Here is a 14,245-nt window from a genome sequence, read left to right as displayed (position 1 = left end):
TTTACATGCACAGAGTAGTTAGATGTGAGAAAAAATATGGCAAATGAGAAAAATATATTTTTCTACTGGTGGGCGTAAATATTTAGAAGAGGGAGGATTATTAATGTGTTGTGCCTTCTCTCTACTTGACCTATTTATTACAGGGAGACAAAACAGCTTGTTGGTTTACATACAGTATTTCAGTATTACTCCAATGCACCACACCGTGAGCTTGTAGATCAGCTATTTTCAACCTAATGTTTTCCCCAGAATGGGGACACTATAGGGTTCATGTGGTTATAACTTATAACCACATGAACCCTATAGTGTCCCCATTCTGGGGAATGGGGACTCTTATAACTTATAAGAGTAGACAGCAGAGCTGTCGTGTGAGGGAGGGAGAAGGGTGACACAGAGGAGCGAAAGGACACGGAGATAATTAGTAGCTCACACAGTGCCTGTGATATCTGTGTGGAAGGAGGACGCAGTGGTAGAAAAAGTACTCAAATGTTTTACTTAAGTAAAAGGGTCAATACTGTAATATATAGAAATACTCAGTTACAGATAGAAGTCTGGAATTCTAAAATGTACTTGAGTAAAAGTACGAAAGTGTTAAAACGTAGTTAAAGCGCTAAAAGTAAAAGTAATCATGAATGCAGAATGTCCCAATGCGTCGCATCGAGACGAATTGTGAGCTTGTAAAGTTGTATAGGCTATTTTCAAATGGTCTAGGGCTGAAGTGGGTAATGTATGTTTTGTAATAACAATCAAAATCTATAAAGTAATTAGCAACTAAACTTTTTCTAGTGGAGTAAAAAGTATTGGAAATTGGAAATACTCAAGTAAAGTACAAATACCTCAAAATAGTACTCAAGTACGGTACTTAAGTAAATGTACTTAGTTAATTACTTTCCACCACTGAGAATTAGCGGCTCACACAGTGCCTGTGATGTGTGCGTGGAAGGAGGCAGAGCACCTCCAATCTGCCATGTAATTACTGCACAGACAGGAGGGGCCATTCCTACAGTGTGGCAGACGGTAGGGGACCCCGGGCCTCTCCACGCTCCAGCATATCAGATCCAATTCAGACGGCGCAGAGCGGGACCCCCGCAGAAAGGTGTGCAGAGGAAACGGAAACGAAAAGAAATCAATGGCTCATTTTCTCCACACCGACCGACTGCATGCGCAATGCTTTAACCTTCTCTCAGTTGTATTTTTGCAACTGACTGCATGCGTTTCCTATTTCAACCCAAGCAAGAAATGCTTTAACCTTCTCTCAGTTGTATTTTTGCAACTGACTGCATGCGTTTCCTATTTCAACCCAAGCAAGAAATGCTTTAACCTTCTCTCAGTTGTATTTTTGCAACTCTCTCTCTCTCTGTATCTCTCTCTCTCTCTCTGTATCTCTCTTTCTCTCTCACAGTCATGCACAATCTCTCCCTCTGTATTTCCCTTTCACTTTCCTTGCTGTCTCTTTCCCTCGCCCCCTCACAACAGCATGGCATTCCATTCAATATAGTGAATGCCGATTAAATGGATTTTAAGTCATGCTTCTCCCTGCAGGCACTGTTGAAATGATATTTTACTGACAGACTTCAGTTCTTTCTCTTTTAATTAATTAGTGCTTTTATAAAGCAGTTCCCACAGAGATAGAGTACAGTATAGTGGATTGAAGGAGTACATAATGAGTCTGGGCTTTTAAAAGGCAGAGGAGAAGGTGACTATATTCGTATATTCCTGTGTTTTATAGCATGGTGAGAGATTGATAATGTGGATCTCAGGGCTCCACTCTTTCTTTCTCTTTCTTTCGTTCTTTCTTAAACTTCATGCACACTAACGGAATACAGAGGCGCTAAGCCAACGCAGTTGACTAGTAACAGTGGATTGGAGGGCATCACAACTGACAACTGAGCAATCTTTTTAACGCTGGAGGGGCTGAGATGAATATTTCGAGCACTAGCAGTATATATTTACTCTGGTGTGATGCCGGCGGCCTGCAATATCGGTGGTTTCTTAATAGATAATGGGCTCCTTATAAATTGGCAGAGGGAAAATATTGTGATAACAGAATGTTAGAGGGAAAACAGTTTGTGTGATGCGTGCTAACGTTTATGGTGTGGGTCAATGCAGTGGTGCTTTCTACCCAGAGGAGATGATGATATCGATTGTAACACAAACATCCAGGTGTGATGTATGGCTTATGAAAGCAGTCTTGATATCTCTTCTCCTGTAGTATGTGGCCCTGCCTCCTACTGTTCAGTAATCGTTCTGTTGGATCAATGGCCCAATAATCAATGAGAGAGAATGAGCCCGAGTTGTTTGCATGACGTCGACACAAAAGATGATCTGATGGATCACAATAATCTGTTTGAAGAACCACGCATTTTCCTGTATGTTAGATATTAACTTCTCTTCTCTTCTCTTCTCTTCTCTTCTCTTCTCTTCTCTTCTCTTCTCTTCTCTTCTCTTCTCTCTTGCCCTTGTCTCCTCTGCTCTGCTCTGCCTTGGCAGCTGTAGCCCAGGCAAACACTGTGGTGAACATGCGTAAAGTGACCCACCAGACCATCAGTGAGGAGCTGTCTAAGACTGTCCTCCTGCCATGCCTCTACACGCTGCGGTCCGGCACTGGCACATCCCACGAGCCACCCAGGATCAAATGGACCAAGGTCTGGGGCCAGAGAGGCTCCGATGGCTTGCAGAAGGAACAGTCTGTGCTGGTGGCCAAAGACAATGTGGTCAAGGTAAGCTCACATACAGTACAGTAATGTTTACTTCTGTAAGCTCCATTACAAAGCGACAGGCCCGATGTGTATTATGAGAGTGAACATGCTCAGTTATGCAGTATGATGATATACTATTATACCAGTACTATATAGGCAGCACTTTAACTGAATTTATGCTCAATTCAGTCTATCAGTCTACAGGTATATCTCTCCCAAGTGCATGACAGACGTGTCTGAAATGGAATTTAACATCATACTAGCTCATCATTAGCTCCTCCTTCGCAATGAAAGAGATTGCACCATATTTTTCACTTAATTTTTTTTATTGTACAGCCTTTCATTGCTTTATTATAGGTTGGAATCATGTCCTTATTTTCTCAAATTTTTGCCTTGGGGTATTATTATTATTATTATTTTCTATTTATTTTATTATTTTGTGCATTCACTCAGGAGTTGCAAGCGGTATAAAATAATTGAATGATCTATAGTATATTTATTAACAGGTCACTAGGTCATTAGCTCCTCCTTCGCAATGAAAGAGATTGCACCATAGTTTCACTTAATTATTTTTATTGTACATGTTTATTTAAAAAAAAAATTAAGATATTTTTTTTGCGGCTTACGCCTTTTATTGATTTTTGAAGGGACAGACAGTAGGCTGACAGGAAACGGGAGAGAGATGGGGGGATGACATGCAGTAAAGGCCGTGTCGGGTTCGGGAGTCGAACCCGCGGCACACTGCGACTGGATTACCAGTCCGGTGCCCAGACCGTTACGCCACGGCCTGGGCCTTGTACATGTTTATTGACATGGAATCATGTCGTTATTTTGCCTTGGGGTATTATTATTATTATTTTCAATTTCACTCAGGAGTTGCAAGCGGTATAAAATAATTGAATGATCTATGTTTATTAAAGGGTCACTATTCGCATCCTTCTTTCCTTCATTTCTTCCATCCCTCCTTCCTTTCTACCTTCCTTTTACGTTCATACGGTACCTCTTTTTTTTGAGGGGCATTAGCCCCTCCTATGCACAGCTTGTGTGTGTGTGTGTGTGTGTGTGTGTGTGTGTGTGTGTGTGTGTGTGTGTGTGTGTGTGTGTGTGTGTGTGTGTGTGTGTGTGTGTGTGTGTGTGTGTGTGTGTGTGTGTGTGTGTGCGTGCGCACGTGCATGCGCGTGTGCGTGCGTGCGTAGCACGGAATGTGATGATTTGATTGGCTGATCTATGATGATAATTGAGTGCCCCTCACTTCACTCGAGTGTGATTTTTTTGCACTCTTTGCACTCTTTGGTCTGTCCTTCCCCTCGTCTTCCTCCGTGCCTCGCTGACTTTCTGTCGTTCTTTCAGATAAAGAAGGCCTTCCAGGGTCGCGTCACCCTGCCTGGTTACCACGACAACCGCTACAATGCCAGTATGGCTCTGACCGGCCTGCGTTCCAGTGACTCAGGCCTTTATCGCTGTGAAGTGGTGGTGGGCATCAATGACGAACAGGACACAGTGCCACTGGAGGTCACAGGTAAGAGAGAGAACAAGGCCTTCTACACCCCAATATTTAGCACATTTTGTGAATTCATAATCTCAGATCCACCAGCCAGAACTCCATGTTTGACGTTATCAATATGATGTCCTCATTATGATGTCAGAAATTCACAGGAAAGCCACACTGTTATTTAGACTACTTCTTGTTTTTGTTATTTATGTTTGAGGGGCCCAACCCCTCCTATATGCTCAGCTTTGTGTGTTTGTGTGTACCCCATAGTGATGATTTGATTGGCTGAGCACTCCATAGCAATGATTTCATTGGCTGAGCACGGAATGTGAGGACGCCAAAAGTGATTGGCCTGGAATGTGATGATGTACGATGATAATTAGGATAAGAGTGCCCCTCACTTCACACAAGTGTCATTATTTTGTGTGGATATTAAGCGCATCTGCTAAATACCTCCCATGTCCTGTACTGGGGCTGCAGAGTGCAGACTACTTGTTTGATAAGATTAGATAGATACAGTAGAATACAAATGTGCATGCCTAGTCAGCAAACAGTAAAGCAAAGTTATTAGTTATTCCACTGACTAGGAACTAATTACATTATACTTGACATTACTGCTGAAACATTTCCCAAAGCATATTGTGGTTTGGTCTTCTGCCTCTGCAAGGGAATTCATGTCTTTATAAACGATTGTAAAACATAGATTGGTTACGTAACCAACAACAGCCAATTAGCTACTATACAAACGTTATGCAAAGCTCGGCCGAATCACAGCGGAAGTTAGGTAGGTTACTCCGGAAAAAGGAAAATAAGAAAGTGTGACAATAACTATAGTCTAATAATGCCAGTAACACCAAAGGGCGAGGTCGTGTGCACGCATCCGCCTCATTAACGGCAGACTGCTGGGAGAGCGCTGGCGCTTTGGCATGGGGGGTCAGATCAACATGGAATGAATTTTGAGGTCAGATCGACATATGGAATGTCAGAACAGGTCAGCTCCATATATGGAGATCTAAGGGTGGTAGCGGGGACATTCTCTTGAGTGTACAGGGTTTGATGAGGGCCCAGGTAGGGCCGGGCCTTCATTTTCTGGCCTGTTGAGAACTCTGGTTGTCGCCGGCTGCCGGGCGCAGCTGCACTAATAACTTTGGAGCAGATTGGTGAAACTGAACAACAACAACAAACCTGACCCGTCTGAACTGAGACATCGAAGAGGAAGGATGGATGGGGAAGGATCAACATATGGAATGTCAGAACAGGTTCTGACATATATCCATATATTGAGATCTAAGGGTTTGAGGTTTGAGGTCAGATGTAGAGTTGCTGGTCAATAATGATGACATCAGGGATCTCCATATATGGGCTTAATTGCGACAGCAGGTCACATTTACTATGACATCAGGGATCCCCCTCCCTGATGATGTCACGTGGTGTCACGAGACCTGGGCTTATATGGGGGCATTCCCATGTATGGGGATAATGAGTGACTGACGGGAAATGATTAATTAAATTAACAATTTATATCATATTCAAATTGTGCCTCTTGCTGCCCCTGATATTCTTACTCTACAGCAAATACTTTGTCCCATTTGTCCACGGGTCAGGATGCAAAGAATCAGTCCTTGCTTGGTTGTGCACAGACCCAAAACTGCCCCCCAAACTATGACACTGTGAATGACCTCATTATAACTCCATTCCGATGTTGGCCATTATATGCCAAATGTTGTTTACCGTCTGTGGAAAAGATGTGAGGTGTGGGAGAAGGGGAGATTCCTGGAGTGTGGTATAAAATTGACCATGGCTGCTCAGGGGCTATTCATGCTCTGACTATCTAATGAACCAGGTACTGGCATGCAGCACTATGTTCACTTCTGAGAGTGATTAAAAACATACATGCTGAGTCTGACGTCACAATTTGCTTCTCAGAGGGTGTGACACTGCATGTACGCCTGAGACATTTCTCACATTTGTGCAGACCCCAGATGTTGCATTAATATCAACTTACTGTACCCTGGGGGTTGCTATCTATACCATACCAATTACCACATGCAAGTGTTTCGGCCATAGAGGTGTCATCATATCTTTTCCAGGTTGCAGCCTATTTTTAATAATTGCCTATTATGGTAATGACTCTACAGTGGTGTGACACGTTGCATTAGCTGCAGTATATGCCACTGTTCGCTGCAAATCCATGCTTATGTTGCTAGCGTCAGCTCCCGCAGCACTCTAAAAGCCTATAGTAGCCTCATTCTCTCACCCACATATATGGCAGAACACCATAGCTGCATCATCTCCCATTGAGAATAATACAGATATAGCCGCCCGCTCCATTATGTGGACAAGAATGTGTTCTTTCATAGAAATGGCCTATTGTACTGTAAATAGGACAGTTGCATGGATGCAAAGTAGTGCGTGATGTCTGGACAGGCATGCTGTTGATGTTGTGCATGGTGAGATGTGTGCAAACGGTGTGGTTTGGTAGGAGAAGGCGGACAAAGGACGGCGTGTTGCACTGGCTATTAGTGTGGCAGGATATAGCTCCCATGTGTGTATACTGTACGTTTGTGCGCGTGCTGTGATGTGTGTATGTGTGTGTGCTTGCATGCATAGTATACTGCACGTGCATGACATGCGTGGGTATGGGTCACTCACTACGTTTCCATGATTACATATAGAGGATGCTCTCCGGCTTTTACAGGCATGCGGAGCACCGTATCTCCCTCCATAAGAGGCCTTTCTGTGGTGTGAGAGGCCCCCGGCCTGGCACCACTCTGGGGAGACCTTGGTCCCTCCCACTCTCGGCCAATCGATTAACACGCCTTAAAAAGCACTCCTTCAGAAAGAAGCCAATTACTTGTCTGTCGAGGAGTAGCCTTCTCTGGGGCTTAGCCGTCATGCTACATGGCGGATCACAGTACGCCTCACACTAATTCCACCAAGTGCTTAACGTGTTTATTAGCAGATATTATATATAGTGACGTTGCTCATCTGTATCAACAGCATTAATCCACTGGGATTCCTCTCAAAATGCACCTATTTATTTAAGCCCTGGGGAGATTAACTGTCTCTTTATTTTTATTTTCACTTTTTGAGTGGCCTATAGACAGCAATGTGCGTCCCTGTGTGTGTGTGTGTGTGTGTGTGTGTGTGTGTGTGTATGTGATGTGTCCGTGTCCGTCCGTCCAAGCACAGAAATCAGGTTCTCATTGAGATCGTGGAACCACTGGCACACATGTTAGCAACATGTCAGAAACTGAACAGTGTGGGATATGTGCATTTATTTTTATTTAATATTTCCTGTTGTATTGTTTGTGATATGGATCTTCCTGGGTCTGAAATAAAGTTTGTACAGTACAGTACAGTACAGTACAGTACAGTACAGTACAGTACAGTACAGTACAGTACAGTACAGTACAGTACAGTACAGTACAGTACAGTACAGTACAGTACAGTACAGTACAGTTTCACCAATCTGCCCCTATCCCTCCATGACTCCCCCTTTTTTCATCTCCCGTCCTTTATTCTGTTGCCACATATCGACTGGTCAATTGCCTGTGTCTCACCAATTAGAAGATGGGGGCATTGATTCTCTTTGTCAGCCGTTGTCCGTGGTGAGATATAGCCCGCTATGGTTAACTGGCGGATGGGATAATAGACATATGAAGCCCACTGACTTTCTTGAAAGCTTAATTTTGAAATGCTGTTTCTACGGGCATAGCTGTGGAAACTGGCTGAGCCCTACAGACACTGCAGCTGCCATTAGCTGCAGTCAGGAATGCTTAAAGGGCAAGTTATAGGCCTTTTTTTTCTTTCTTATGTTTATCTCAAATAACTGGCCATGGGGTCGATTTTCAGAATTGCCCCTGTTGTCCAGTTCCCCAGCAGCGTAGAGGCAGTAGCATAGAGTGGAGCCCATTTGTTGAGTTGCATGTTCTGCATTTTGATGTGCTTGACACAAGGCGCCATCTTGGATGTAGCTGAAGTACCTACAGTAGATGTAGCCAAAACACCCCCAAGGCGATCGACAACAACGGGATGTATGATTACTTCTAACGCGACAAGCGACGGGACCGCAATGGGCCGTCAAAAACATAATCTTTAGTTAGAATTGGACGGATGAATTTAGATCAAGAATTATTACGTTTCTCGGCTTTGACCTGGTGAGTCTATCCAAATTGTAGCTGTCAGCAATACTGTACTATTCTCAGAACTACACGCAGCCTGTCACTCTAGGCTTTACTGTTGTCCATTGGTGCACCTATCTTTCTCTAAAGCTAGATACTGAGCTATCGATACTGACTGGATACTTGACTGTAAACTGTTCTGTCTTCGGTCACAGTATTCACTGTAAATTCCCTGTGCCCTGCAATTACCTGCAACATGCCTGATACGGACACATACAAGAGTTATTTTCCTCCAGGATCTCTCACACTAATTCTCTCTCTGGGGCTTACATTCTTTTGGTAAGATTGGCCGTTCTTTCACAGCTCTCCACTTCTCTTTGCAGGCCTCACACACTGATCACATTAACACTATTCACGTGGGCATTAACAATTGGATATTTACAGCCAGAAGGACTGCTGATGTTCTGAGCATTTTAATGATAATAATTCTTGCTGCTGTGCTACAACTGTAGAAACGACTTTAGATAGGTCAATTTATCATGCTTACTGTGACTAGTGTTTCTGTCTTGCCATCTGGAACTGACTCTGCTTAGCCACTGACGCACATCTCCAGAAAACGATTTCAGCATTTATCCTCGGAAAGAGTTGAGTCCTTGTCTTTCTCATGCTAATTCCATCCTGTATTGCAATGTTGAGTTCAGCTCGTCATCGCAAATGGTAAAGTGCATTTATATAAGGCCTTCCTCCAAAGAGCTTTACAATGTGAATTACATTTATCCATTCACATGCATACAGTACACACAGATGACAATAGCAACAGTTATGTGTCTCACTCAAGGACCCTTCAACACCAATCCAGGAGGAGCTGGGTCTTGAACCGGGAACCTTCCAATTTCTATACCAACAAACTTATTTTACTTTCCTTAATCGATTATGTTACAAAGTCGCAGTCATTCAGAAATAGTGTTTATTCTTATGCTTGTCCACCTGACTCTCATTGACTTCATTCCATTCCAGTTCCAGGAAGTGGTGTAGTTCTTGAGGGAGGTCTTTGCATAACCTTTATTTCAGGGGAAAGTTGGAATAACTTTGTTGCAAGATATTCATTTGAAGCAGGTTTCCTTGTTGCACACGCTGATCCCTGGACGCTCTCCAAGGTGCTGAAAAAAAAACTCTGGCTTGTCAAAGAGCACGCTTCTTTCTTTCTTTTTCTCACAAATTCTCCTTTATACCACCTCTCTCGCCTCTTCCTCTTCTTGCATTTGAGCTATGCAGACCAGAACACAGCAATTCAGCTTTGCTCGCACTACACATTCTTTCATTCCAACATTTCTTATACGGGCAATAATGTGACACTGTGTGTATGCTGTTAAAATTGGCTGTATTCAAGGGCACCATCTATCTTTTCCTAGAAGATAAGCCGGTTGTCTGTCTCATGCAAATGAGACACGTACAGAGATTGCTTAACCTGACTACTTTTGTTGTTTTCAGCACAGATGGAACAATGTCAGTACATGATAATAATGTTGAGGTGTGCGTGTCTGCTTGTGTGGAGGCGTGCAGTGTCCATGTATTATGGTCCAAGGTTACAGCCTGTAAAGATTTCCATGCCTACCATTGCGAGGTCATAGGCCATTAAATAGAAATATCTGTCTCATCCATGTACACTGCACTAACTCCCATCACATTCCATCTTCGCTCTCTGCCTCCCCCAGGCGTGGTCTTCCACTACCGGGCGCCTCATGACCGCTACGCCCTGTCCTTTCTTGAGGCCCAGAGGGTGTGTGCGGAGAACTCCGCCGTTATTGCCACACCAGCGCAGCTCCAGTCCACCTTCGATGACGGCTACGACAACTGCGATGCCGGCTGGCTGTCTGACCGGACTGTACGGTAAGGTGTTCCGAATGGTGGTTGTATTCACTGTATGCGCACCACGAGATGGATAATGGTTTTATAATTTGGGTGCTTAGTTTCATAATGGGAGTGTTGACAGCTCTGCTGTCCTTGTTTAATCGTCCACTAGAGCTATACAATGCACGTTGCCAGCACTGCAAGATTCAACACAAATAAGCATGCTTTAACTAAAAATACTACGAGCCTACTACACAAACTGTAGCAGAGGTCTGCAGGTTTCCACTTTAAGTTCTGAGGTAATACAATGTGTACGGTATGTTGCACACACACACAGTAACATTGATCCTTTGCCATCAAGCCATCATTAGCAGTGCCTGCAAACGCTCCCAGCTCTGTAGTGGTTTTTACCACAGTCTCATATCAAGTCCCTGTTACTACAGCCTCTCAGCAGATTGACTGTTGTCTTATCAACAGTCTCTCCTTCCCGCTGGGGTGCACCATTCATCCCTCTTTCCTTCTTCTCTTCCCGTCTCTCCATCCTAACTTCCTGTTGTTCTCACTGCGTGTGGAGAGCCCTAATTGGTCCACAGCCAGGAGGCTTTGGCTGCACTAGGAGCCAAAGCAAAAACAAAATTAATACAAAGGAAAGAAATACAGTATATGTCTGCTGTCTGCTTCATCAGCCACCAAGTAGAGTATATTGTTTAATGTAGAGGGATTTTTTACTTTATGATGAAAACACACTGCAACATCAAAGGCAGTCTAAATGGATATTTGTCTATATCTGCAGTGTATGTGGTGCATTCATGTGTGTGTGCATGTGTGCGTGCGTGCGTGCGTGCAGGGCTCGACAGTGCGACTATAGGTAGTCGCATTTGCTACTAAAAATAGCACCGTGCGAGTTGTAGAATTTAATTTGTAGCACTGGTGCGACTACAGAATTTGACCTTTCAATCGTGATAAAGACAAGGCTCTGATACCGCAAGTGCACATTCTATTGACTCTGATGAAGACCGCAAGGTCGAAACGTTAGTCGTTTTGTATACTCAGCACCTAAATAAAAGGCTCTAAATGTCCGTGCTGTCCAGTCTCTTCTCCTTATGCAACTTTGATGTCCTTGCACCTGTGAAGCACCGGATCAGCCGTTTTAGGCTTGAGGCGCGTTGGTAGACTCCCTTTGTGCACATTCTATTAGTTTCAGTTCTATACCTACATTTATATTTGTAGTAAGGCGGTGTCGTTTGCCAAAAAGAGCAGATCTACAAGCTAACGCGTCAAGCCTCGATGCATCCTTAGCTTGAAGATCTGTTCCCCTCCGCACCGCCCCTCCCGCCCCCTTATAGCACTAGTCTGTGCTGTGTGTCTGTTCTTCCGTCGCACTCGCAGTTGCTTGTTGTCCCCGACACGTTGAATACTAAACTTATTTGCAAAGTCTGTAATGTTCGAACACCAACTTTTAACCAAACGCGGGAGAAACAGCGTGCATGGCTGCACGCACAAATAAAGAGTGCAAGCTCACACGCACATGACAGAATCATATCGATCAAAAACAATCCTTAGCACATCACTTACAAAAGCGTGTGTGGTTTTTGCACAGCGTGAATGATATTAGTAATCACCGACCTGGTTGGATAAATATCAGTGGTCCATCCATTGTGTGACCTGCTTAACGAGCAACGGTAGGCAGCCGACACCCAAAGGACTGTCCCCACCACTACGTTAGTAGTCTACTGTAGCTGTGTGTCAGCTGTTCCGTCTGAAGCAGTCAAAGCCAAGGAGAATGTTACAAATTAATTCACATCCTGCCTAAAAAAACCAAATTGTCTATCAGCATAAAAACAAATTGGTTATATAGATTATATAAAAACAAACATAAAATCCTGATCAATATCAATATTTTGAAATTAGCTGAAAAGATATTGTGATATAATATTTTGCCATATTGCCCGCCCCTACCTCATATCACACCCCCGTGTGATCATGAATCATCTCATATTGGCCAATCAGAATGCCTGTGATTGGTTAGCTGATTTGCTCGTTTGCATATGACCTAAAATTTCCTTTCAATGTCAATGGCGTTTAATGTTTTGACGTTTAATTACGTCATATTTAGCGGAATTTTGACCAAATTCATTGTCAATGGCAAATATTGAGACGTGTGGGGACAAGATTTAGCGGACATTTGACCTGAATTCCCCTTTCATTGTCAATGGCAAATCTTGAGATGTGTGGGGACTAAAGCTGTATATACATAGGAGGGAAAAACACATTCTTTGATAACTTTTCATCGTGCTCCTAAAATAATTTGTGTGCTACTAGATAGCACACTTAGTAGCACATGTGCTACTTGGAAAAATGCTAAGCATCAAGCCCTGTGTGTGTGCGTGCGTGCGCGTGTGCGTGCGTGGCGTGCGTGTGCGCGTGGCGTGCGTGGCGTGCGTGTGTGCGTGTCCTTTTCTGTAGCCCTGGATAAGTCTAGGTATGCCGCCGTGCTGTAATCTTTTAATCAGTCAGTCTACTGCGGTTCACTGATGCTGTTGGAATCAATGTAGTGGTGGAATAATTGCACAGCTGGAGCCAGAATATAGATCAGTGTGTTCTCAGCCCCCACAGCACAGACATGCCACTGCTTCCTCTAACCTCTCTTTGACTCCCTTGCTTCCTCCGTCTTGCTCACGCTCTCTCTCTCTCTCACTCACTCACACACACACACACACACACACACACACACACACACACACACACACACACACACACACACACACACACACACACACACACACACACACACACACACACACACACGTTTCACCATTCAGTTCTCCTTCCCAAATCAGTCCCTTTTCCCCCTCATTGAACATCTTGGCACGATAAAGACAACTTTAAAAAGCAATTTACGATTGCATTGTTGAATAATGAAACTCTGCCCAGTATGACTGTGAGAATCACACAGGGCATAAGTAATTGAAACTGAGCTAATGCCTGCTGTGTTGTCCTCCGGTTACTTGTGTTCAGAGTTAAATTATGAGTTTTTACCACAGGGAAGAACACTGCACTATTATATCTCTTAAATCACAGTAGGCAGTCGTTTCCAGTTTGTTCTCTGTGTACTGTCGTGAAAACAGCATGTTCTCTCCGAGAACCAGACCTTTTTCATGGCAGGACTGTTGTCATCACTGAATCTTCATCTCTCTCTCTCTCTCTCTCTCTCTCTCTCTCTCCCTCTCTGACCCCCCTTGCAGTTACCCCATCCAGACACCCCGGCCTGGTTGCTATGGCGATCGCGAGGACTCACCTGGAATCCGTAACTACGGCAATAGGTCTCCTGATGAGCTGTTCGATGTCTACTGCTTTGCCAAAAAGATACAAGGTAGGAGACACGAGACAGCCCTCAATTAGAGTTTAGTCAACAACCGGATTAAGATAATACTAATATGGCGCTCGGGCGGTGCAGAGTTTAAATACCTATCCAGCACAGTGGAGTCTTACTTACACCTACTTGTACTCTTCGTCCCCTATATGGGCCATAAGGCATCAATATGTTCTCCTCCACCTATCACGGTCTTATCACGGTCCTATCACGATTAAAGTTCTCAGGCATCACGTCTGATTTCAGTCATTTGGATTCCATATAGAAGGCAGCATGTCTTGGAAGCACATTGCACAGCGAAAGTAGCCCATCTACAAGCTTGTACTGTAGGTGCACACTGCACAGAGAGCTTGTCGATGGGCTACTTTTGGTTATCCTTTTAATATTAGCACTGGAAATGGTCAAATTATCAAAATGTGCAGAAGCATATTCCATAATGGTCTGGGATATTTCATAAAAGCAAATTCTTCACCTGGTTGGCAGTATGTAGAACAGTGTGAGGGGGCTCCTTTCACACGGTTTCCCAAATCGCACATTAGGACACAATTTTTCAGCCGTGATATTTTATTTTGCTTTAATCATGAGCTTGAACACACCGCGATGCATCCGGCGCGGCCAATTGCCTACACGGACACAATTGGTCATGTTTGGGGGAGAGTATTACCCACAATGATGGCTTTCCCGCAATCTAGGATAAAAGTAGTGT

At 43.8% G+C, this 14,245-nt stretch overlaps 1 protein-coding gene across 1 annotated transcript in view; it reads left to right on the top strand.

The window, feature by feature from the left end:
• The window catches only part of ncanb (neurocan b), a 140,084-nt gene that overhangs the window by 14,727 nt on the left and 111,112 nt on the right, over positions 1–14,245 (top strand). The window contains exons 2-5 of the mRNA XM_083766712.1: positions 2,491–2,720; positions 4,050–4,218; positions 10,031–10,205; positions 13,412–13,539. Of these exons, the coding sequence (XP_083622838.1) occupies positions 2,491–2,720; positions 4,050–4,218; positions 10,031–10,205; positions 13,412–13,539 (702 nt within the window). The remainder of the gene's footprint in view (positions 1–2,490; positions 2,721–4,049; positions 4,219–10,030; positions 10,206–13,411; positions 13,540–14,245) is intronic.

Source organism: Protomyctophum parallelum, assembly GCF_964188405.1.
Source record: "Protomyctophum parallelum genome assembly, chromosome: 6".
Classification (NCBI taxonomy): Eukaryota; Metazoa; Chordata; class Actinopteri; order Myctophiformes; family Myctophidae; genus Protomyctophum; species Protomyctophum parallelum.
This window is presented reverse-complemented; position numbering and strand designations above follow the sequence as displayed.